Genomic DNA, 25,210 nt, shown 5'->3' with positions numbered 1-25,210 from the left:
TTGATAGACACTTGAAGAACAAAGGCTATAGTCTGTCCATTGTTCGCGACAGAGAATTCAGTTCCTCCAAACAAGTACTGGACGGAAAAGCGAAACAGCTTCGCTTGGCTGGCCGCGGCAAGATAGACTGTAGATTTTTGCCTAATTTTTATTCTAATACTATAAACTATGGATTTGGGCCTAATTCTCAAAATAAAGAAGCCTTGACTGTGCTCTGTTCTGTTGTAAAGCACTTAGGAAGTGGCTGGAACACTCAAGAAGTAGGGAGAAACACTCGACTACGTCTCGTGTTTCCCCTTACACTTCTTTCGTGCCCTAGCCGCTTCATAACAGAACAGAGCACAGTCGAGACTTCTTTATTTATTAAGTGATGAAAATTAGGCCAAAATCCATAGTCTATAGCATTAGGATGAAAATAATGCTAAAAATCAGAGTGTATAGTATTGCAATGAAGATAAGGCCAAATCCATTGTCTATAATATCAGCATGAAAATTAGAACCAAAATGCATATTCTATAGTATTGTGATGAAATTAACGCCAAAATCCATAGTTTATAGTATTAGGATAAAAATAAGGCCAAACTCCATAGTCCAAAGTACTATGATGTAAATTAGGCCAAAATCCATAGTCTATAGTATTAGAATGAAAATTACGCCAAAATCAATAGTCTATAGTATTATGATAAAAAACGGCCAAAATCAATAGTCTATAGTATTATGATGAAAATAAGGCCAAAACCCATAGTCTATAGCATTAGGATGAAAATTCTGCCAAAATCCATAGCCTACAGTATTAGAATGAAAATTAGGCGAAATCCATAGTCTAAAGTATTACAACGAATTAAGGCCCAAAATCAGAGTGTATACAATTAGAATGAAATTAACGCGAAAATCCATAGTCTATAGTATTAGAACGAATTAAGGCCCAAAATCAGAGTGTATACAATTAGAATGAAATTAACGCAAATATCCATAGTCTGTAGTATTAGAACGAAAACTAGGCCAAAAGTCAGAGTGTATAGTGTTAGTATGAATATTCACAGAAAAATCCATTGTCTACAGTATTAGGATAAGAATTAGCCCAAAATCCATAGTGTATAGTATTACTATAAAAATTAGGCCAGAAAGCATAGTCTCAGTAATATTATAATGACAATTATGCCAACAATCAAAGTGTATAGTATTAGGATAAAAATTATGCCAAAATGCTTAGTCTGTAGCATTAGGATGAAAATGAGGCCAAAAACCATAGTCAATAAAATTTTGATGAAAATTAGGCCAAAAGCCACAGTCTATAGTATTTAAATGAAAATTGGACCAAAACTCAGACTGTACAGTATCAGGATGAAAATTAGGCAAAAAAACAGAGTGTATAGTATTAGGATTAAAATTAGGCCAAAAGCTAAAGTGTATAGTATTAGGATGAACATTAGGTCAAAACCAGGGTCTATGACTTAGTTAAAAGAATTTTGCTAAAAACCAGGGCTGAGTTGCTCGAAGCATGGTTAGCGCTAACCATTGGTTAAGAGGTATTAAAACCTATATGTTGACGTGGTGTTTAACTCGGGCTAGCGCTAACCATGCTTCGAGCAACTGGGCCCAGAGTGTATACTTATCCACGAGTTCAATTCGCGACCGTAAAGACCTCCACCCCAGACGGGTGCGTTCGGCCGTTCGAACTTCCCAGGGCGCATAGGAAAGCTGTCAATGGAATCAGAGTGTTTAAAAACCTCGTTTGGGACAACTTCGGCGCCCTGTAAGGGAACAGGGTAAAAGTAGAAACCCTGAAGGGGGTTGGGAATGTCGTTTTAAAAGTGCAAAGCTGATGAACTTGCTATAGACTCTATGCAAAAATGGCTGACATTTTAATATTCTTTTTTTTTTGCATTTAAATTAGCCCAACTAACCTCGTTCTTGAGTTCAAAAATCAATATAATATTTTATCTTGAACGAGGCTAGTGAGGCTAATTTGAATGCAGACAAAAGAATGTTAAAATGCCAGCCATTTTTGCGTAAGGTCAATTTGGACATAAAAATGTGCCCCAAGGGAGTTTTTTCGACACGATGAATTGACCGAGCATATCCACGTGTGAAATTTCTTACCCAAGATCTCCTCAGTTCCCCCCACCCCTATGGGGTTGTTTGGGTTCCCCAGGGACACATAGGGAAGTTGAGTTTGTTGTGTGATACAGACTTCAGCATATCTTCAATCTTTCCCTACGACTCAGAAGCGCTTGCTACGGTGACAGTTTTGCCGTTCACAAGTATAACTCGAAACAATTTATCAGAATTTGTAGACACGTAACTGATTGGTCAACTGAAAAGTGCTCAAATTTTGACGATTCCCGCTCAAACCAATTTATCGGAATTTATAGATATCAGAATAGGCCAAACTGGAAATGCTCAAATTTTCCCGATTCCCGCTCAAACCAATTTATCAGAATTTATAGATATCAGAATAGGTCAAACTGGAAGTGCTCAAATTTTGACTTTCTTTCCGGCTTAGAATCATGAAGTTCACTGTCGTTAATCTACATTATTTCCCAAATAGAACACGTTTCTGGTGCTTAAATGCCGCGTGCGCATTTCGTTATCAGTGTGCGTGGTTGTAAAACAATATGAAGTCTTGTCAAAGATATAAACGTTTACAAACTAGACGCCTTTACTGTTGTTTGGTTCTCGTGATCAGTGAAATAAACCAATTAAATTTGAAATAAACCAATTAAATTCGATCTTTAATTTTTTTTTGTTTTTACATTTATGTATAGAGATTAGCTATTTTTAGGATTTAAATCACTTTCTGATTATTACATGTTTTCAATTTGTGTTCTCTTTTACTTCAATTTACTGTCCATATATTTACAGTCTCGCGCTTGGATTCAGTTCATTATTTCTTCAGTAAAGCTATATACAGGTGCTTAATTGTTCATTTATCATTTTCTGCTTATTAACATCACCACGTTTGTCTCTTTTCTGGTCCTTCTTCAATCCGTGGCATTTGTCCTTTTTAAACTGGGCGTCCAGGAATTAATCTGTACGTTTTTACACTTATATTCAAGTATGTAAAGAAATTATCTCGAAGTAATCTGACCTACTCTCAATCTCACAGTTCTTTTTCTGTATTTGTATACCACAGCCAACTTAAACTAAAGTACTTTTCCCGGGCTGTGCATCACTCACGCTGTAATAATAATAATAATAATAATAATAATAATAATAATAATAATAATAATAATAATAATAATAATAATAATAATAATAACAATAATGATGATGATGATGATGATGATGATGATGATGATTGCTGTTGTTACCTGGCGCCCATTTATTTATTTATACACGATATTAACGCCTTTCGCTTTCTCTTAATTATATGGCAGTGCATTTACATTAGTTATTTTGCAGAAATAAGTACAGTTTTTAAGTGATTAAATAACTTGAACTAAACGGGAAAGGTCGGCATGAACCATGAGGGCTTGGACATTTTCAACCTCTCCATAAACTTACCCACTCCCACCCCCTCCCCATTTCAAAATTAGCCTTACTCCTCAATACGCACTTTGAAATAACGCTCGACCATCCCTAAATCACTCTTTAAAGTATAGAACAAAACTTATTCTCACTCTGGTCAAATTGAACGATGATATCACGCACGAACAGGTCATGAATTTCCAAAAACAAAAACTCAATGTAACGATTTCAAACAAAATAATACAAAAAGTATATGTTACAAAGTAAAGGATCCCCAATGATTAAAACTGTTCATTATGCTGTGTGTAAACAATCTTTAGCGCTGTTCCATTTGAATAGACCACCGGTGGCCTGCATTGCTGCCAAAGCGCAAGAGCTGTTTGATCTCCGTCTTGACGTCACGCTTCAGAAATCCGTAAGCGAACGGATTGAAAGCGGAATTGGCGATCAGCAGCAGCTTTCTTGCTGGTTGTAACGACTGTGGAACAACACAAAGCTCAAAAGTTAAACAGAAAGTCATAACAAGTGTGACCGTGTAACAAAAAACGAAGAATAACACGATAGACACAATGAAGAGCACGCCTGTCGATCTTCTTTTTCCTTTATCGTGCCTCTGGGGGGCGGAGTTGGTGCCCTCTGCGGCAGGTTGATTATACTGTAGCTGAGCCGTAACGGACGCCGTCTCACGAGCGTGTTTTTTGGCGATGAAGACCATATGCGCGGTTGCTAGTATCAAGATAAACGTGGGAAGGAGTTCAAACACAACCACCATGAAGTAGGAGTAGTACCTCATAGCGACGATGTGATTTTTGCTGTATAGGAAAGAGTGAGGAAGGAAGCTGAAGATAAAGGGAGCAATCCATGCCACGGAGATAAACACCACGATGCGACCTTTCGACATGAAAAGCACGTAGATGAGTGGTTTCACTATCGCGATGTAACGATCTAGTGTCAATGCACACAGGTTAAACACGGAGGCGTAGAGGAAAGCCCACTGAAAACTGGCAAGTAAAACCAAATGGCACGCATGCCTGCTTGGAAAGCAGAAAAAGTCGCCTGGAAACATGCTTAGGGTGGCTCCTAGATCGGCGAAGGACAGTGACAAGAGGAACCAGTTGGTTGTTTGGTGGATGAGCTGTTTTTTCGAAGTGATCAAAAGAATGACAAAGCTGTTACCGACAAGCCCCAAAGCGGTCAAGATCCAGCTCAGGATAGCAACCCACGAAGGTCCAAACATAGTGTGCGGCGAAACCCTGAAAGTCAGCGAAAGGTTTCTGGTTAGTTTTTCTTTTCGGAAATAGAATACTTCACTGAGCTAGATCATGTTAAGAAAACAAAAATCAATTTAGGGCTAAAAAGCAATTACATATTAGAATTCTTCTAGAAAATGAAAAATAACAAAAATTACATATACTTGTTGAGAATTTAGTAGTTCTGCTCTAGTTCGTTCAGGAAATGCTGTCTCTACTGCCGTGCGACAACCGGACAATATGATATCGCCTCTCTGGAGTGTTGCAAATGATAACAGTAAAGTGGAACAGAGAAATTTTAAGTTAAAACGACTGTTTCTAATTTAATTTGTTCTGGACCACTTTTGGAATTCAGTGACAGGATATGACGTTGAGTGGACTGACATTTCGACTAAATACTAACAACTGTAAATAAAGACAGATCTATATCAAAGTAACATGATTTTTAATAAAAACACGTTTTTACAGTGTTTGAACAAGGCTGCATCTTAATTTATTTTGGCTTTCATTTTGCATTATGGTGCTTGCATTTTCTGAAGTTTTGTAAATTTAGAGCGGATGACTGCAGCGTAAATGATCGACAAATGTTTTGCAATGACCGCCAAAAGATAAATAGACCAAAAAAGCCTTTCTTCCTGTGTTTCCAAATATAGGAATGAGAATGTTAAAATGCTTCTTGTTTTGTGTTGACTTGCCAATGTATCTTCTTTCAACCTTGCCTCATGAGTCAGATCTTAACAGTTTCACCTTCAACTTACCCATCTGAGACCAAGAAATGTTATGCCTCTGGACGTTGGCGCACGATGTTTTTAATATTTCTGGCATTAAATTGGATTTTATTCATAATTTCTGGTGTCTTTTATTAACTTCTGTCATTTTACCGACACAATATGTTTTACAGCGAGGAAATAAATACTGACAATTTAGAGAGCATAGATCAATCAACTTCCCCTTTTAAATTGATTTTCTAATTACTTTTCTGTTCGCATAACAAGATTTCCTTTAAGCGCTATTGTTACATACAGTTCTTTGATTAAAGTGCTTGCAACAATTTATTCTTTTTCAATTCTGGCTATTTGATTAGCTGTGATATGTAAGCTGAATCGTACAATGCGAAATAAAAGCAAGAAGCGGCAAAAGATATTAGCTAGCAAACTCGTTTATCCAAAAACGGTGCTATTTAAAAGACCGTATGACATGAAAATTTCGCAGCACTTTTGGTCCGTGATTTTGTAATATAGCAAGCGCAGAAATGCCGCTTGCCTTAATTCACTCCAATATAGCTATAGAAATTATAATTTCACCAATTTTTTCCTTGCAAACTTAGCTAAAAAAACATACATGTCCTTTACTTTCGCCGTTTTCCCTCCGTTTGCCAGAGACGAATTGAGTTAGTTAGAGTTACTTTGTGAGGAAATCCCGGTACGATTTTTCGGTTCCCACCAGAATGCAACCAACTTCGGTTCATTCCCGTTGATTTAAAAAAAAAAGAGTAGGTCTCAAAAGAACACGATTATTGACCATATATTCTAAGTATTCTTATTCCAGAATAGCTCCTAAAAAGCTGGCACGCTCTAAATTTTAATCTGCTCACATTCTCCAGTTTAGTCCGCAAAATACATCTCAATGCTCGACTTCGCCAGATGAAATCATAAAATAATTTAGTTCTTATATTTTATTGTTGTTTTGTTTTCATGAAAAGGTAGCATAACCTCAAAATTAATAATGACTTCAACGGGTCCTGGAGAGAGGCAAACTAGATAAGATGCTAGGAAATACAACGACAAATGCAAGTGAAAATGATTGATTTTGAGCAAAACATGTTTTGATAATAAGAAAAAACTCCGTCTTAAAATCATAATGACTTAATAGGCAACTGTATTTTAGTATACGCGATAGAAACGGAAATTATTTTTTTTTGTGTGGGCTTAAGTGGCAACTTTTGTCCCTACAGTTCCCCCGGCTTGCTAGCTCTGAGAAGGAAATTTAATTTGCTGCGGTCAAAGAAAAATCTTTGGCCGCCAAGGAGTATGAACCCACCGTCTATGGACTAAATCACCAGCGCTCTAAACAAAACTGGCTGCCATACTTCACCTGCTTTCAGGAATGACGTTGTGCAGGGCCGGTGGTTTCGAAGGGTAATAATATTGTATGCAGAGAGTAGAAAACGACTTGTAATCTGGGTGAAATATGTTGGCAAGGATTTGTACACTGACCAAAAACCATGTCTGTTTTATTAGTACAATAAGTAAACAAGAGAATGATGTATTATTCAGTAAGTGACACAGGCATGCTCAGAAAAAAACCCGAGTGCTCCTATCAGGAGTCGAACCTAAGACCTCCCGATTACTAGTTCGGATGCTCTACCACTGAGCTACAGGAGACTCGTGCTAAGGCCGTTAAACTAGGTTCATGAGACAAACATCCTGCATACTACACTTATTAGCACTGAGACACACGCATCCATGCGTACGGTATTGGCCATACCACGGGGATGGTACGTGTGTCTCAGTGCTGATAAGTACTATATCCTGCATACTGCTAGGATTGGAATGTCACGTGTGGCATATGCGTATTAAGTAAAGTAAACATGTTATCAGTTGTAATTAATGTTATTATAGTGTGTAATGCAATAAATTGCAACACAACACACCTCAAGATACTGAAGACAATACAGTACAATTTATTAGTTCAATGCCTAAAAGGGTTTTCAGAACCTCATGCGCACTAGACTCAAAAATGCCATAAGCCTCATTCTCGTCCCTAGAGCCCACGCGTTTTTTTAAATTGTTGCCATCCAATCACTGGCTAAAAGATCGTAGGCTCTGGAGGGAACGATGCTGCATAAGCCCTGTGGTATTCACTCGAACGGAAATTTTAGTCTCAGAAAAATTCAAATAAAGTTTGGCTTTCGGAGATCTTCCCAACACTGCGTCCTTGACTCTTTCCAGTAGAACACGACACTCACAACTTTTTTTTGGCCGCTTTCAGAGTAACGATCGAGATGCTGGGTGTCAATTTTTTAGAGTTTTTTGGTTTCCAATTGAGTCTCGTACAACCAAAACTAAAGTAATCACTATACCCAATCGGGAAAACGTTTTGGTTTGAATTCCCATTGGTTGAGAAAGTGACGCGAGTTTTGTTAACCAATCACAGAGCGTAGTAATGCAAAACCAAAGCAAACGCAAAATTACTTTCGACACTCAATTGAAAACCATTCTTAAATGCATCACGTGGTACTTTTGTATGAAGCACGTGGCGGCCTGTTTTGGATCACGCACTGAAAGGTTTCATAGCACGTGATGTTTTGTTATTGCGCGCATTCACAGATCATGTCTACCATGCAGAGAACTATCAGACTGGCTATTTTATCATCTAAGGATCAAGTACGACAACGAAAATTCGAAGCGGTATGTTTGGACGTCAAATTCGAAATGCCATTTCATAGCCTGATAATAAAACAGGCAACGTTTGAATTTATTTTGTCATCTGCGTACAGTCTAGCCGTTTTAATGATGTCGACCGACGAGAAGTGTTCGACTCTGAAATATTTAAATTATATATTGTGGCCAGCATTTGCCTTAACTGCACGAACCGGCTACTTATACACTTCCTATAATTTTTTGCAAAAAAAGAGTGCTCATTTAAGGGGTTTTCTACCAAAGAGGCGGAGTTGTAGGTTCGATTTACACCTCTCTCAGTCTCGTGTCTGGTCTTTTAATGCAATGGCATTAGTGGAGGTGTATGTAAAACGATCAGTGATTTTAATGGATCGCTTGAGTCCCCAAATTTTATCGCGCACTTTTAAACTACAAGTTAGCCAGAAAGTGCAGACCTGAGTAGCCAAGCGATGCAAGCCGAAGGGCCTGGAAATGGTGGAAGTGTACAAAAGGGTCGCACATTTTCCGTTTGGAAATTTCGTTCGGGAATTTTGCATCATCATAATCACCGCTTTTTTTCTGTGCCGTTTCCGGGAAATTTTCCGTTTGGGATGACCACATTAGTCTTCCTTATATATTACAACCAAAATTTCCAGACTTTGGGGGGGAGCCATTGGTATACGCAGCCGGTGTTTTTATGGCAATCAGTCTACGTTACTTTCTAAAGTACGAGCAGTTTGTCAGGGGCACCCAACGGATCGTTTCGGTAAATTATCTGTTCGGAAGGCCCTTAATCCCCTACAATTTTCTAAAAATAATTTTCGCCTCGAACTTTCGTGATATGGGAAATTTAAGGCCTGGTGTTTTAGGATTGATAAAAACGTCGTTTCGAGTACCGAAAAAAAGTCAGCTAAGATTTTCCGAAAGGAAATAAGACCTAAGTTTTTGGGAAATGGACAAAAATGCCCTAGTAATTTCGAAAAGACTCAAGTTCCCCTAGAATGACTGAACAGATAAAAATATTATAACGCAGCTTTAAATGAACCTACAGAGCTTTAAAGGCACTCCAGATAGCCTAAAATAGCGTTTCAGAGGGAGAGAGGAGAGGAAACTCCTATTTGGTGCCCCTGGTTCGTGGGGCGAGGAGTGTTAGGATTGAGAGAACAGAGATGACTTTCTTTCAAAGACCACAAACCTGATCGTGATTTGAGCGCGACTGTGGTATTAGAAGTTGCGTTAAAACATGATGTTGTGCAATTCATACTCGTTAATTTAGTAGATACTGCCAGAGCGTATTAAAACCGACATTGTCCCCAATGTGTAAGTTTTTACAACACGTGGTGTTACATATGCTAATTTGAGGCAGCTTAGTTTATTACAATAAGCAATAATGCGTTTTAAAACTATTTGCCACTAGTACATAACTGTATTTATTACGAAAACTGACTATTACTTAACAAAATGTGACTGTGTAAGAAAAAGCCAAAACTAAACTACAAAATGTTTTAGCTTTCTTAAAACGTGACGACTTTGCAAGAAATGCAGCATTCGACTTTCAAAAAGGATTTATTTTATCAGTCATTGATAAAGGCGGTATACAACTCGGGCTGTAACTTTTGAGTATGTTGACAAAAAACCTAAAGTGCACCTGACGGTGACCTCTAAAAGGAAAGGCAATGAGTGCCAATTGCTATGCTGTTTGCTCTGAAATGAAAGTTTTGCTAACCTGCGGTCAGGCAATTTTTTTCGTTTCTCCTCGTCGCAAGTTAATGTTTTGCAGAATGTTTTTTTTTTTTTTTTTTTGTTACTTTAGAAAGATGATATCTTGAGCGGAGATGGTCGAGTTGAGTTACAAGATGGTCGATCCGTCTTTATTGATAAATTTTCTTCTTGTCAAATCGGGTCGACCTTAACCCCATATTTGACTCACTACTTACCCTTCCCATAGAAGGGAGGAACTTGCCCACCTTTATGATGCTGTGTGGTTCAGCATTTTATGGGATTTTCACTGACTATAAACATGCCATTTAATTTATATACGAAAACGAAAATAAACCCGAGGGGTAAGGGAGATATTTTTTGACATTATCAATTACATTTGATTACAATTTTCTTTCATTGATATTCAAGGCACGTTCACCTTAAAATCTTCTTTCTTAAATCAAATGTACTTTTCATTTTTCCAATTTTCAAAACGTCATAATTATTTATTTGGTTTGACGAAGTCTTGCGCCTGAATAAATAAAATGTAAATTGAGAACTTAAGACATATTCTACCATTCGTTCTGCTTCGATCCCACTCAAAATACAGATAAGACTCGAATCTGTCCTTAAACTTAAGTGTGCAGTATTCAGTTGCTGTTTGACTGATTTTACAGCGATGTTTTTGCGATATCTTCACAGAAGAGTATCGAAGGGTCGTGTGGGATGTAAACCTTTATAAATTTTCATCAAGTGGGGTATGTATGTTTTTCGCTTCAGTTCTTTTAGAGGGAGAACGTATCCTTTTTATGGGTTTCTATTACCTCTTTCCTACTTTAATAATAAACGGTCCGGCTAGTGAAGGAAAGGAAACGGATTTTTTGCAAAGCATTACATTTCATGTTTGGTGTTTTTCTTCTCAATGGCATCATGATTACTCCGAAGCGTGGGTTTTATCTTTACATTTTCCCTGTCTTTGCCTTTGATATCAAGTTCGATCTCCGTTCGATCTTTTGTCCATACACCTCTTACACTAAAGTGCATTCAGTTGTTTGTTTTTTGTTATTCATTAAACTGCCGTTGTTTGTTGTTCAGGCTGACTTTGCCATGATATCAGTTTTTGCTAATGTTTTCTTGGGCTTGGATTATGTCTCATGGAGAAAAGTCCATACGGCCTATGAACGTACACGAAGCGTGTACTAAAACCAGCCATGACATTTATTAATTTCGTTTTGATTTCGCTTAAGCCTTACCATAATCCATTAATTATTTAAAGGCTTTGAAAATGTATCAGTAAAAGTAACAATGGTGAAACACAGTTTACCCGAGAGCGCGAAAATTGCCGTATTTTGTGCAAGTTAATATATTTTTGTATACCCAGATATTTCATGTTGAATCGTATACCGAGGCCGTTTTACATAAACGGATGAGCCCTCTAAACATCTTATGAATAAACCTCATATCCAACAGTATTAAACAGATTTAGAAATGTTGCAGCCGTTCTCTGTTAAGTTCACAACATGAACATACAAAAAAGGTACTTACTTTGTTGTATAAACGATGAAAGCAGTGAATATCAAGCGAGGGGAACTGAATAACGCTCCTCACGTGAGAAGAAACGCGAGCAATACTGTTATTTTTAGATCAGCAGCAAACTTTAAACCCTTTGATCAACATCTAATTTCTCTTTAAATTATTGATTATTAAAGTCAAAATAAAACGTACTAGCCAACAGGAAATATATCGGCCTAAACCTGTACGAGGCAATCTTTCCCAGTTGCACTTGTTAGATGACTACGCTTCTTAGCAAGGAACAACCAGAACAATTATTTGTAGGAAGTTGTCACTGAACGGAACCCGCTTTTGGTTTAATATGCAGTAAGACACACGCTTACGCCATGCGATAGCGGTTTCGCATCTGTCTGAGTGATAATTAATGGGTCATGAACTGTTTGATATAAAACCAAAGTTCACAGAGTATTTTTTCGAGGGAACACAACATGCGAAAGAAGCAGTACGTGCTTCAATTGTTTGATTCAAAGTTATTCGTTAAAAATCACCTCTGCAAAGTTGATACAAACACGGAAATGAAAAGGGGGAAGAAGTTAACAGAAGAAAGAACGGCAGGTGCTTAGAAAACGAGCGTTTAAAATTCAATCATTGCGTGAAAATAATTTCACATCTCATCTTGGTTGGTCTACTTGCCAATAATTTTGTGGTGACAGATTTATTGATTAAATAATGCCTTAGTGGAATAAAAGATAGGCAAGGACGGTAATTAGAATTTCAACACGTTAGCTTCATAACATTTTCATTATAATCCCAATGCTCTTCGACTCGTCTGTAGACTGTCTGGAACGATATCTGTTATCCGAGGCGCTATTTTGTCAAACGTTCACGGCTAAAAGCGGAATTGAAAACAAAACCAATACAGGCAAGATCGAATGGGCAGATATGCCAACTTATGGTCAGTCGGTCGCTTTGGGGAAATTATTAGTAACGACAGTTTCCGCCACTTTTCTGCACGAGCCAATGAGAAGCACGAAAACTAAGAAACCTCCGGAAATGTTTCACTAAGTATTAATTTGCGAGAAGGTAAACAAACTTCAGGCTACTGAAAACAAATTTTAATACAACTGTTGTCAGTTCTTTTTCATTTTGTGTTTAGAAAAGAAAAAAAGAAAGAAAAAAAAACGTTCTCGTCAGTTTTCTGAAGTCAGGAAGGAATTATCTGAATGATTTCTTATTTGCAGCTTTAACAAATTAACAAGTTGAATCGAAACACCCAAATTGCAACTTAGTGTTATGTAACAACCACAAAAGATCAAGGTATCGTATGGCGGAAAACCGGCCTGGAAGTTTGTTTATTTGAAACGAAACAGTAAGCACTCCGTCTCGCTTTGTACTATCGTAAAGCAAACCCGGAGAACGAAAGCTGGAGAAATTGAAATCCAAACCTCGTCCAGTGATTCAGTTTTCCGGTCAAACACTCAAATTCGTTACAATGCTCTCTCTCGTCGATAGCTTTTAAACTGTCGCGCACCTTTCTTCAGGAACCATATTGAACTTGTCCTCAAACATCAGTCCTACTTCAGTTGTTAAGAATTTCATTACTCGAGCAAGCAAACTACTTACCTAATCTCATATTCAGTCAGTTATCAAACTGACAGTTTTCTTGTTTTGAAGGGGAATGTAACTTATAAAAATGACTTCACCTCGATTAAGAAAGTATTATAGCTTTCCCCACAAATGGTGTTGTTGAACACGTCTAAATCAGTATGAACATTACAGGGAGTATGACTTTTGGGTCAAGTTTGTGACAGTATAGATGTATATCGATCGAAACATTAAAAATATAAAATGAATTCTAAATTGAGGGAAACACCACAAGCTTGTCAGGGCATTACAAATTTTTGCGTGGGATTTGAATCAACTCTGCACCTGGCCAGCGAAATTAACGACTACCGTATATTTACAAGGGTTGTGTAAACACAGATAGAAGAAATCAGCAGGAAAAACAGCAACGTTTTAGGAGGCAACGGTTGAATTGACATTGTTGAAAAAAGATATTACGAGAGGCATGCCGTAAGAAACCTTGACACTGGAAGTTGAAGATTTGCAGTACTGTCACTGACGCTTGCGAAAAAATAAATTCAACCAACATGTTCAGAGAAATTTTTTTGCAAACCGTTGTTGTATAAATGTTCAGACGCACACAATTTTAACGCTTTTTCAACAACACCAGTAAACGTAACTTCTCCGTGAGATTTTTCCTCCGCGAACACTAATTACCAAGTAAACTACAAGCCATACTGACCTGATGCACAAAAAGGACGTTTAGTTTTCACCTCGTAGCAAACGCATCTGCTATGACAGTGTAATTTTTCTACACTGACAGACACATGTATTAAGTATCAAGCCTCGATTGATAGGTTGATTGATAACTTTATTTAATGCACACATGAAGTTTCCTTGAGATAAAAGCAATAAAATTGTTGATCCCACACACACACAGATTTGTCTTGATAAATGTTGTCTGGCATTTGCCACTCACAAAAGGAAAGATATAGATTGCATCGACTGTGATGATATCGAAATGAAATTTTTGGTTCTTAAACTTACTGAATAACAATTAGGATTTGATAAGACTAGTGAATTTTCAGTTCATATTCATGAGGAAATGAAGTTTAATGTTTTCTCTACGAGCTTTTCTCTTCTGTATCTTGGCTTAATCGTGTTTTGGCTAAGAACTTTGTCAGCTTACAAAAAAACATACGACTCGTCCAAATTAAATTGAGATTATAAAAAAAGAAAAACAAAACAAAGCAAATCTGAATGCAATTATTCTCGGTGCTTTGATGAAAACCTCAAAGAATAAAAATAAAACTATATCTGTATATCATGATCAATTAATGAATTAAAAGTGTATGGGAAAATGCAAGAGAGTGAAAAAAAAAATTTCTCGAATTTTCTGGCCGATTGGGTTAGCAATTTTTGTCAGAGAATTTTAGGGCTATGAGTAATACCAGCACTGCCAGCATGCCCATCTTATCTTAGTTTTTAGTCGATGAAGTTTTTTTTATAAATACAATTACTCTTTTACCACCATCCGGAAGTCTAAGACAAGCAACGTAAACAGTTCTTTGCCCAAGGCGACACTTCTATTACAGAGCGGTAAAATAGGCCCAAGACCTTCTACCACACTCATCAACATGGCGTCGTCCAGAGAGTGAAGTCGCTGATTATTCTGATAGCAGTGCAGCGAGCCAGCGACGAACAGACTAACAATTTCCGTTCAATAAATAAACGAGATGCGTGCTGTAATAAAGAAAAACACCAGCACATTATATTGGCAAGCTTCCTGTTGTTTGAAAAAATCATTTTCGACGGGGTAATTTTCTGACTTCCTCTTCTCCTTCTATTAAAGTGACGTAAAATATCGGTTTCAAGGCACGTTTACACCTGCGATTTTTTATGCAAGTTTTGTTACACTTGACTACAGTTTTTTTACTGCAAACGCTGTGACCGCATATAACACATATGAGGCCAGCTGTGATTTCACTGCGATGTCGATGTGATTCCTAGTCTCACGATCAGGTCAGGTGAATATGGCATTAGCCTACAAGTAAAAGACAAGAAAAATTCATTTCATTCAGCAAAGACGTGTTGTTCTCTTCGCCTCGCTTTTAGAGTGTAAGCCTTATCATTTGGTTGGCGCTAGTATTGCTTTCAGAAAGAGAATGTAATCGATGGATAAATTTCATCCCTTGATTACGGTGGAATCAAGGGATAGGAAAAGAGGAGGACAGCTCAAATTCAATTTGCGTATCTAAAGTGGTGAAGAGGTCTTAAGTCGGTTTTTTCAAATTTTGGTTTAGGTCAGGTAACAAAACTGTTTGCCTCAATCACAAACGGCATGTACTAAAACCCGGAACACCGGAATGAAAACACCGGAACCACGGGAACTGCCGGAACCACCGAAACCACCGGAACATATAAAAATTGCGATAATTTTTACTTTTCTCCCCTCCCTGGCAAGTAAAACATATTTTTATCATAAAAACATATAAATATATATTAAAAGATTGCTGACTTTGAGTTGCGTTCTCTGTTGATCAGTATTTACATTACTACTTCCCCTTTTACTAGTACAGACAAGGACATTATCACATGGATTCTTGACAGGGAAATATTGAACGCTCACATCAACCACGATGCCTCTGATAACCAGGCAGAAAATAATGAGGTAAACACGGGTCCTGGCAACATTGCTTTTACGAGTTCCTGAAACAAACTCCTAATTAATTACAAAAAATCAAAATTTCGCTCCTATATGTATGAGAGACAGCATTTGGTCATAAACAAGATGCCCCTAACGGCATTTACACGGAATGCTTAATGTGGCACCATTCATTCCCCATCGTATGCTTCACAGATTTTTAAAAAACTATCCTCCCTTCGCAATTGAAATAATTGAATGGTTTTATTCAGAGAGACTGCGTGATATTTTATCGTTGTGTTACTGGGAATCATACCGGAAATAACTCTGCGATAACGTCATAACCCCCGCTTGAACTGTTCTGGTTTCCTTCGCTTTGAATTATTCGATTTGTTTGTGAAAGCGTAGTTTCTTCGCTGTGAACTCTCCAAATTTCCACCGTTTAAACTGCCGAGTATAACTTAGAAGTTATTATTTCGATTTACTGCTTGAAAAACGTTTGCTTTTTTTCTCAAAACGACAGATCAGAGACTTGAATTCATACATGTGGCCGCCATTGAACGAAAACAACCTTCTAAATGATGATTTGCTTTGACGTCACACAGGTAGAGATGAGTGGGTCCCCTCCCTCGTGATATACGCGCCGATAATGGATTTTGATTGGGCCGTTTTTGTTGAAGACAATCATAACAATAGATCCCTTCTGGGCGAGGGCAGAATTTAATGTAGGTTCAATGAATAAATCAAATGATGATTTGACGTCACACAGGAAGGGATGAGTGGGTCCACTCTCTCGTGATATGTGCCTAAATAATAGATTTTGATTGGGCCGCTTCTGTTGAAGACAATCAGAACAATACATCCCTACTAGGAGAGGGGAGAGTTTAATGCATAAATTAATGTGCCGATTTGTGGCTACCATGAAGAAAAAAAAAAAAAACAAAACAAGATGCCTATACTGGCATTTACGCGTGATGCTGTGGCTGATTCATTCATTTTAACTGTATGCTTCGCAGATTGGTAAAACTATCCTTGCTGATGGAATCGTTTGAGTCACGAAGATGGCGTTACGTTGTTTCCCTTGTGTTACGCTACTTAGGGTTTCACCGGAATTTTCGAAAATTCCATTAGGTTAACGTAAGTTTCTTAATGACCTCTTTTCGGTCTGCCATCGTGGTCTAAGACTGTCAAACAAAGCACGATTCCTTCGCCAGGAACTCTCCAATTTCCACCGTTTTAGATGTCGAGTGCTTCTTAGAAGTTATTCTTTCGATTTACCGCTTCAAAATGGTGAAATTTCCGTTTGAAAATGGCACACTTGAGTCCACAACATGTTAACAATATGGCGCCACCAATTTAATCCGTTTTAATAAATATATCAAATGATGCGTTGACGTCACACAGGTAGGGGGTGAGTGGGTCCCCTCCCTCGTGATATACGCGACAAGACTGGATTTTGATTGGCCTACTTCTGTTGAAGACAATCAGAACAATACATCTCGAGTAGGAGAGGGAAGAGTTTAATGAATAAATTAATGTACAGATTTGTGGCTACGGAGAAGAAAAAAAAAATCGACCCGTTTTTAGACACGGTATACCCCTCAGGGCATCCCGCGTAATCACCTTCCCAGTCCTAAGCAACCGTTTTTAGGCTCAGCGTTGCGTGACGACGGTTGTTTCGCTTGTTTCGGTGATTTCGTTTCGTTTCGGCTGTTTCGGTGCTTTGGTTTTGGTCGTTTTGGTGGTTTCGTTTAGTTGTTTTGGGTTAGTACATGCTGTCACATTTCAAACAAGTCAAGTGGGCAAAGATAAATTGAAACAAAGACAGCAGGGAATAAAAGATAAATTGCACGGTGTGGGGAAGGATGAAGATGTTTTACTTGCCAGGGAGGAGAGAATTAAAAATTATCGCCATTTTTATATGTTTCGGTGGTTTCGGCGGTTTCGTTCCGCTGTTCCAGGTTTTAGTACATGCCATCACAAACATCCGTAGAATTTGCTGACTTAACAAAGCATGCGCTTTCGTGACCATTAACCGTCTTGCGGTTTGTCACAGTATTGGGATCGCGTCTAAAAGTACACACGAATGACCACGAATGACCACGAGTGACCACGAATGACCACGAGTGGCCACGAATGACCGCGAGTGAGAATAACTTGAAAATATTATACAATATTATACTGACGTCATTTTTATTGAACAGTCACTATTTAACTTCAAATGGACCGTTTTCGGACACCTAAATAGGGAAATTTGATACTAAAGACATTTCCGAGAGACAGAGGAGAGAGCAGTAGTTAGAAGGAGGAGGGGGGAGGGAGGTGTCTAAATTTACCGCATTTTGTTACCTTTTATACCAGCCCCCCTCCCCTTTTGTTGACTTTGCCTCCTTTATGCGTTCGCGCTTTTTCGACTGTAAAATGTTATTTCCGCCTTCTCTACACTTCCCCACCCCCCTTTTATCCCGTTTGCTTATGCAAAAAAAATTTTTCAGAAAAAGAATAATTGAGTGCAAAATATGTATTAAAGGAACTTTCTCCTAATAAGCTAAGACTAGTTTCATGCTTCTAGCATGAAAAGGCTGTTGTTAGTTAAACAGCGGTGGTGACAAAGAAATTTGCGTCTAGATTTATACACCAAATTTACCAAATTTATATTTAGCCCTCTTAAATGGCCACGTGGAAATTTTTAACCAGGGTATTTATACCGAGACTCAGAAGACTGGTGTTGCTCACCAGCCTAGTACCCAGATGTACCCTTCCGTTTACGCTCTTATGGCGGGAATATTTATTTATGACTTTAATTTTATATTATACCTAATTTTCAAGTCTTAGTTTCATGAAATCGAGAGACTAGCATTTGCAAGGCTTTATTTTCGCCTTTAAAAAATGCAAATGCTACAGATGTTGAATTTTTAAAACTATAGTTATTTTTAATGTGATTTTCCATTTTTCACTAGTAGTCATTGGCAGAGGAACAAATCTAAGCAAATGACTATTCCTTAAGTACATTTTGCAGTCCCAAAGTTCTCAAAAGACAAAGTCAACAAAAAAGGGGGGGAAGGGTGGGATTAAAGTTAACGGGAGGAGGTTTAGACCACCCCACCCTCATGCCATACTCCTCCCCCCTTCCGCTCCCCTCTCGTCTCTCGGAAACGTCTTCAATATCACATTTACCTATTTACGTACCGAAACCGGTCCATTTGGGGTTAAATAGTGGCTATTTAATACAAATGACGTCATTATGACGTCAGTATAATATTTTCATGTTATTCTTACTCGTGGTCACTCGTGGTCGTTCGTGGTCACTCGTGGTCACTCGTGGTCACCCGTGATCATTCGTGGTCACTCGTGTGTACGTTTAGACGCGATCCAATATCGGAAGTGCTCTGATCAATTCAAAGTATTCAGAGCTTTTCGATCTGCAAAAGGTTCATAAACCGTCAGCTTCACTGCCAGCGTGGTAAGAAACTTACTTTGTAGCAGGCTATGACATTGAAACTATTTATTTAACCTTTGAAACCGCTTTCTTTTGATGCCGCGTTGTGTCATAATAAATTAATCGTGTTATTTCCCTGGAACCGATGGAGTGCGCGGCTTCAAAAGTTTTCTTATTGGCAAAGAAATTGAATGAGACCTCTCCCATAAGTCTGATGCTGTTCTTTGATCATTCTTTTTATTTCCATTTGTGGCGATATTTCATAACGTGCGATATGATTCAGCGAAAAAGTGTTAATGTTATAATGGCGCCTGGAATGCCATATTTAAATCAGTCGTTGTACTAAAACGGCATAAGTTGATCTTGGAACCTCTAAAGTTCAATTTCTTTAGCTTCTATTGCCAGCAGAAAAGCCCTGAGAAAAACTTCAGTATTTCGTATCTTGGAAGTTTTCACAGCTATCAATAATTATCTGTTTCAGAAAATTCGATCGATTCATGCAAATTGAACTTATTGCACCACTGTAAACGCAAAACTGAATTCGCTTGATTTTTGTGAACGGTGGGATCATTAACTGAGAAAACAGCATGGTCAGCATGTCTAATTCATGAAAACAAATGAGTTTGAAGACGATTTTGTTTCTACTGCCTTCTTTTGTAATCAGACAGTCAACGAAGCCACTTAGTGTGAATTTGTTAACCAGAAAACAACAAAAATGCAAATGTCAGTGTAGGCAAGTAGGCGTGACGCAGCCTTTGTACACATCAATATTTTTCCGACAATAAAAAACTTTTCCAAACTCTTTAAATAAAACAGACAAGACACAGACAAATAGCCCTTCAAAACACTTTCGGGGTAGCACTAATCTGGGGAACTGCAGACCGCGGAACCGCGGAACCTGCGGAACCTAGAGAAATGACTATTTTTTTTTTTTTTTTTTGCAACTTACATACCAGGTATAAGGTTAACATGATAACAATATGTAACAAATGGTTGCGATTTTGAAAATTGACATTGATATTTGTGAAATTTCCTCTCTAGTTGGGACTTGACCGGTTATATCCGCCGAATGTTGATTTGGCAATGATTTCCGTTTTACGCAAGCTATTTGAGGTTAAGCTTCCAGTGGTTTTCCCATTTCCGCTGACTTTCAGTAAATCCGGTTTATTGGATTTCTCAGTGGCAGACATGATAATGGGGCTAATAATGGCCGATTCTTTGGCTTGTGGATTGCGTGAAAATTACATGGGGCTCATTTTTTCGGCTCGAGCTACAAGCAGAAAAACCGGATGCTCTCGCAGGCTACTCAAAACCAGTCTACTCTTGCCAGCGTCATGTATGACGTCAGTCTTAAACATGCGCTTAGGCACGTGAGAAGCAATACGTGTTCCCCTTGAATCGCCATATTGAATGTTGACAACGCTTTCAAGGTAGATTTTTTGGATTGTAGCTTGGATTTATGCTTTGGAAATAGAACTGTAAGTTGTTTATGAATGTATTTTTTGCCTTTGGTTTCCTTTTTTATTTATTATCCTTTGTTATCCTTTGAAAACCTGACCGAGTTGCGGTATCAGGGCCTTCTCTTCCGTTTGATCGACTGTAAGAGCAAAGCAACAGTTGCGCGCTGATTTTTATAACATATATCATACTTTCAGTGGTCAAGGCTAAGAGAATGAAACGTTTCCATTTGTTGCACTTGCGTTTATTAAAACGTCGGCCTACAGAGACTCCTTGCTTTAGCTCGTCACTAAGAACTGAGTCACGCAATCTGTGGAAAATCCTCTCTAAGCGTAAATTTCTGGAAGCAAGTTATGAAACCCTTTAGAACGACCACTCCGTTTACATGAACTTATCAAATTTCGGTGGCCCGTTGGTGGTGGAATTAATTAGGGCGTTCCACCAATCTTGGGTTTGCCGTTGCATACGCTTGCATCTTAACCGTCACGCAACATTTATTTATTAACGTTAAGGTAGTACATGTAGATATATTTTTTCATAACCAAATAAAGTAAACTACTTAAATTTAAACTTCAGTAAAAATCACCTGATTCACAGATTGTTATCATGTTAACCTTATACCTGGTATGTAAGTTGCAAAAAAAGTAGTCATTTCTCTAGGTTCCGCAGGTTCCGCGGTTCCACGGTCTGCAGTTCCGCAGATTAGTGCTATCCCTTTCGAACAATTTTCTCCACCGTATCGCAATCTGATCTAAGACACAAGAGCGTCGACGGATGTATGTTTTTTTTTTGCCTCGTTTCAAGATTAATTAGAAAAAAATCGTGAAACTATGGAGAGTGAAAGTTATTACGGGTGACACTTGTTTGTTTCGTGCTATAAAATCGATTATCCTTCACACCAGAAGACCCAGCCGAAGCTCTTTGCTCATGATGGCGGCCTTTCTTTAATCACACTGCTTGACAAAGTTCAGTCCATGCGTGCGCTGCTCAAACCGTAAATTAAATAACTTTATATTTCTGTTTAAGGAGAATTCTCCAGTACGACTGCAATAAAAGATGGATGATTCAAAGAGTGAACTTGAACAAAGCCAAGCTGTCATTCAAGAAATGAGAAAACGAGCAACAGCGAGCAACTACAAGTACTCTACTCTGCAGAGGGAATTCTTGCTGTACCCTGAGGTGTTCAACCCTCACATAAACACTGAGATTTCTAAATTCATTAACATGTCATTCTACAAGCTAGCAACGGAAGAAGCTGCGAAAAAATCCCAACATGAGTCCGTCGATTTCATGGAGGTAGGTTGCGGGGCAGGGTATACCGCTATTTCACTGGCTTTGTTGTCAGATAAGTGCCATGTTTGGGCAAGCGATATCAACCAAGCAGCCGTGAAAAACTCCCAAGAGAATGCAAAACTCCACGACGTAGAAAATCGCTTCCATGTTGTACTTGCAGACGTCTTTGATCACGAAGAAATCACCGGAAGAAAGTTCGATATGATTTACTGGAACCATCCGTGGGGTGGCCATGGAACAACAGCAGGGACCAACATAGAGCCAATGATGCACGGGATTGTGGATCCTGGATACCAAGGTCTTCACAGTTACCTTTCCAAAGGAGAGGAACACTTGAAGGAATCAGGAAGACTTATATTGGCGTTTTCCTTCAGTTATGGCTCAGAAGAAAAGTTTGCTCAGATAGCGAAGGAAACTGGATGGAGTTTCAAGATCATTGAAAAGGAGAAGTTTTGCCTGGAAATCGATGGAAAACCGATCGAGCACAGTGCAAACATCATAGAGATGATTAAAGGCGTAAAGTAAAATGAAGACTCACGACTATTGCAAACTTGAAGCCAGATTGCATTTCTTTGGTCGTTGTGAATAACTTGTAATGGATAAAAAGACTGCACGAATTTTTTACCAATCAATAAAGCACATGGGATATTCAAATTGATGTTTTCAAAATGAGAAATTGCGAAAATCTTCACCACAACAATAAGCCTGGCTTTCTATAGTACTAAAAATTCCATTTTTGCCAAAATATGTACTGAAAAAGTGGAAGCAGGTATTCACAGAACGAGCTGAGACGAGCTGCTCGCCTTTTTCTCAACGGGGAATGACGTCCTTTTTGTTGGATGATTCAGATAGTGTATTTACGGTACCTCCCTCCATCTTGTAACACCACAGTGTTGAATAGGAACCTTCTGAATGCATCTAATGCTTCGTATAATTTGGACGTTTCACGTTCCTTTTAGTCTCAGGCTCAACTACAATAACTTATGTACACCCGTCCTAATTTTAATATTATTTGTATCTAAATAAAGCACTCCATTCACCATGGAACTTTCGGCATTTAATCCTGGCTGCACTGAACCGCAGTCTAAAACAGGTCAGTTGAGGCAGATCAGGTTCTTATAATCGATTTCCCTCGTGTATACTTAGCAGCCTTCATTCTCCCACTTGGCTTAACCACCCAAGCAGCAGGTCTGTCTCGGCTACAGAGGCCTGATGGGGAGTAAAAATTAAGGACGGTGCCTAAAATACGTCATTTCCCATACCCGCTTTCTAACATGCATGGCTGCGGGTGTCACTAATCTGTGGAACTGCAGAACCTTCGGAACCTACTAAAAATGACTTATTTTTACACTTTTCACTATTGCATGGCGATGATTATTTCGAAATGAAAAGTACTGACTAATTCGTGGAACTGCAGACCGCGGAACAGCGGGTGTACTTTGTTTTTAATTTCAAAATAATCATCGCCACCATAAAATTTGCATATAAGCTGCTTTTTAGATCGAAACGAGGACAGTTTTGGGACGGACCCTGTTTCTCACGGTTACTGGAATGGGGAGCGTTTCGTTCCGCAGCAAACTGTTTGAAAACCAAGTTTTAAGTTCATTTATTCCAATTCCTGATTTTTTACAACTTGTTCGCTTGGTTTTCTCTCAGTCGAGCTCTACCGATTCTTTGATCCAGAAACAATAAGGTAAATTTGAGACTTTGCTAAATTTGAGATTTTCTGCAATCCATAGCAGTTTCTTAAGGGTGCGTTCGATTGACACTATTCCGGAATAAGAATAACAGGAATAAACCCGAACAACCGTTCGATTGAGACGCTATTCCAATTCCGGAATACATGGAATGTATTCCAAACATTCTGCTCCAGAGAGCAGAATACTTGGAATAATCCAGAATAATGACGTCATGCTTCGTGGTTTTTTTTTTTCAAATCAACAAACAAAATGGCTTCCGCTGCGTGCGAGCAAAACGAAATTTTACTCAAAAAAGGATACTCCTGGAGTCGGGAAGAGTACCTTCTCCTCATTTCCTTGTACGAAGAAAAGAAAGAGATGTTCCAAAATGTTAACTACAAGAAGAAACAAGTCTGGGAAGTGATTACGGCGATAATGCAAGCGGAGAGTGTTCGAATGTGTTCGCCGAAATGCGAAAATGGCTGCGAAACTCTGACAAATTATAATTGGGAACAACAGCTTCCGCATAACCTTCGATGCGAACCGCTTTACGCCGCTCTGACAACAAGTTATTTGCATAAAACAGGAGCAGAAACTCTTCTAAGACATCTTCTTCCTCTTGTACAGATTCCTCCTCGAGAAATTCTTCAACAAAAGTTGCAAAACCTGCAACAATGACCTTCAATGTCGCCGCCATGTTGCTGTTCACGATGTTACGGAAATTTGTATTTTCCTTCGGAAAACCGCTGTCTGCGTGTTATGTCGCGGGCATTATTCCAGAAACGGAATAATCGTTTTATTGACGAAAGGATGGAATGGCTATTCTGGAATAATCCGGAATGTATTCTTATTCCGGAATAGGGTCAATCGAACGCACCCTTAGCCTCGCAAAAGAAATAGAGGATCCGAGACGGTCTTGAGCGGAATGGAAACTTGGTCCCCATTTTGGAATCACGAGCAAGTGGTGCAATTGGTGGTTCAGATAACTTTTCTAGATCTTAGCAAGGGCTATTTTGAGAAATATTTAAGAAATAATAATTCTAAAAATCCTGTACATACATGCAAATTGAATTATAATAGATTAAAGCTATGTTTGAGTCGTCCGCAAAGTAGCACTGAGACTGAGTGCAAGAAAAACAAAATCTGTCATGCCATGTCACATTATTATATACGAATTTCACGCTGGTGGTGATCACTTTGAAAGGCTATGATGTAAAATGTAATAAAATCAAGTTTGGTTGTTGCTAATCCTGCTTTCAGGAACAGAATGCAATCGATGCAATGCATAAATTTTATACATTGAATAGAGTGGACTCAAGGAATAGGAAAAGAGGAGAACAGCTCAAATTCAATTTGCGTATCTTAAGTGGTAAAGAGACCTTATATTAGTCGGCTTTTTCAAATTTTGGTTTAGGTCAGGTAAAAAAACTGTTTGCCTCAATCACAAACATCCGTAGAGTTTGCTGACTTGATAAAGCATGCGCTTTCGTGACCATTAACCGTCTTGCGGTTTCACACCACTGGTTTGTCACAATATCCGAAGTGCTCTGATCAATCCAAAGTGTTCAGAGCTATTCGATCTGCAAAAGGTTCATCAACCGTCAGCTTCACTGCCAGCGTGGTAAGAAACTTACTTTGTAGCAGGCTATGACATTGAAACTATTTAATTAACCATTTAAACTGCTTTCTATTGATGCCGTGTTGTATCATATTTAAGTAATCGTGTTGTTTCCTTAGAACCGATGGAGTGCGCGGCTTCAAAAGTTTTCTTATTGGCAAAAAAAATTGAATGAGACCTTAATAATAATAATAATATATAA

At 38.4% G+C, this 25,210-nt stretch overlaps 2 protein-coding genes across 5 annotated transcripts in view; one reads left to right on the top strand and one right to left on the bottom strand.

Moving 5' to 3' along the window:
- Positions 1-969: 969 nt before the first annotated feature.
- The window catches only part of LOC146471798 (5-hydroxytryptamine receptor 4-like), a 28,152-nt gene continuing 3,911 nt past the window's right edge, over positions 970-25,210 (bottom strand). The window contains exons 1-2 of one of the 3 annotated variants that reach the window (XM_085120349.1): positions 13,620-13,726; positions 970-4,724 (exon numbers count right to left, since the gene is read on the bottom strand). In XM_085120349.1, coding sequence (XP_084976475.1) covers positions 3,788-4,708 — 921 coding nt within the window. In that variant the 5' untranslated portion in view covers positions 4,709-4,724; positions 13,620-13,726 and the 3' untranslated portion in view covers positions 970-3,787. Of the gene's footprint in view, positions 4,725-11,347; positions 11,445-13,619; positions 13,727-25,210 lie in introns of those variants that run through there. The other 2 variants (XM_085120348.1, XM_085120347.1) reach the window with 2 other exon arrangements.
- LOC146471799 (uncharacterized) lies at positions 18,859-24,638 on the top strand. Of its 2 annotated transcripts, none has more exons than XM_085120351.1 (2): positions 18,859-18,984; positions 21,445-24,638. In XM_085120351.1, exon 2 carries the CDS (start codon positions 21,475-21,477, stop codon positions 22,234-22,236), a length of 762 nt encoding a protein of 253 aa, XP_084976477.1. In that variant the 5' UTR covers positions 18,859-18,984; positions 21,445-21,474; the 3' UTR covers positions 22,237-24,638. The 2 variants fall into 2 exon arrangements, with proteins under 2 accessions (XP_084976477.1, XP_084976476.1); XM_085120350.1 differs by lacking the exon at positions 18,859-18,984 and adding an exon at positions 20,284-20,438.

This window comes from Pavona decussata, unplaced genomic scaffold (genome assembly GCF_977016875.1).
Source record: "Pavona decussata unplaced genomic scaffold, jaPavDecu1.1 SCAFFOLD_102, whole genome shotgun sequence".
NCBI lineage: Eukaryota > Metazoa > Cnidaria > Anthozoa > Scleractinia > Agariciidae > Pavona > Pavona decussata.
The sequence above is the reverse complement of the archived record's forward strand: the minus strand, read 5'-3'. Positions and strand labels throughout refer to the sequence as shown.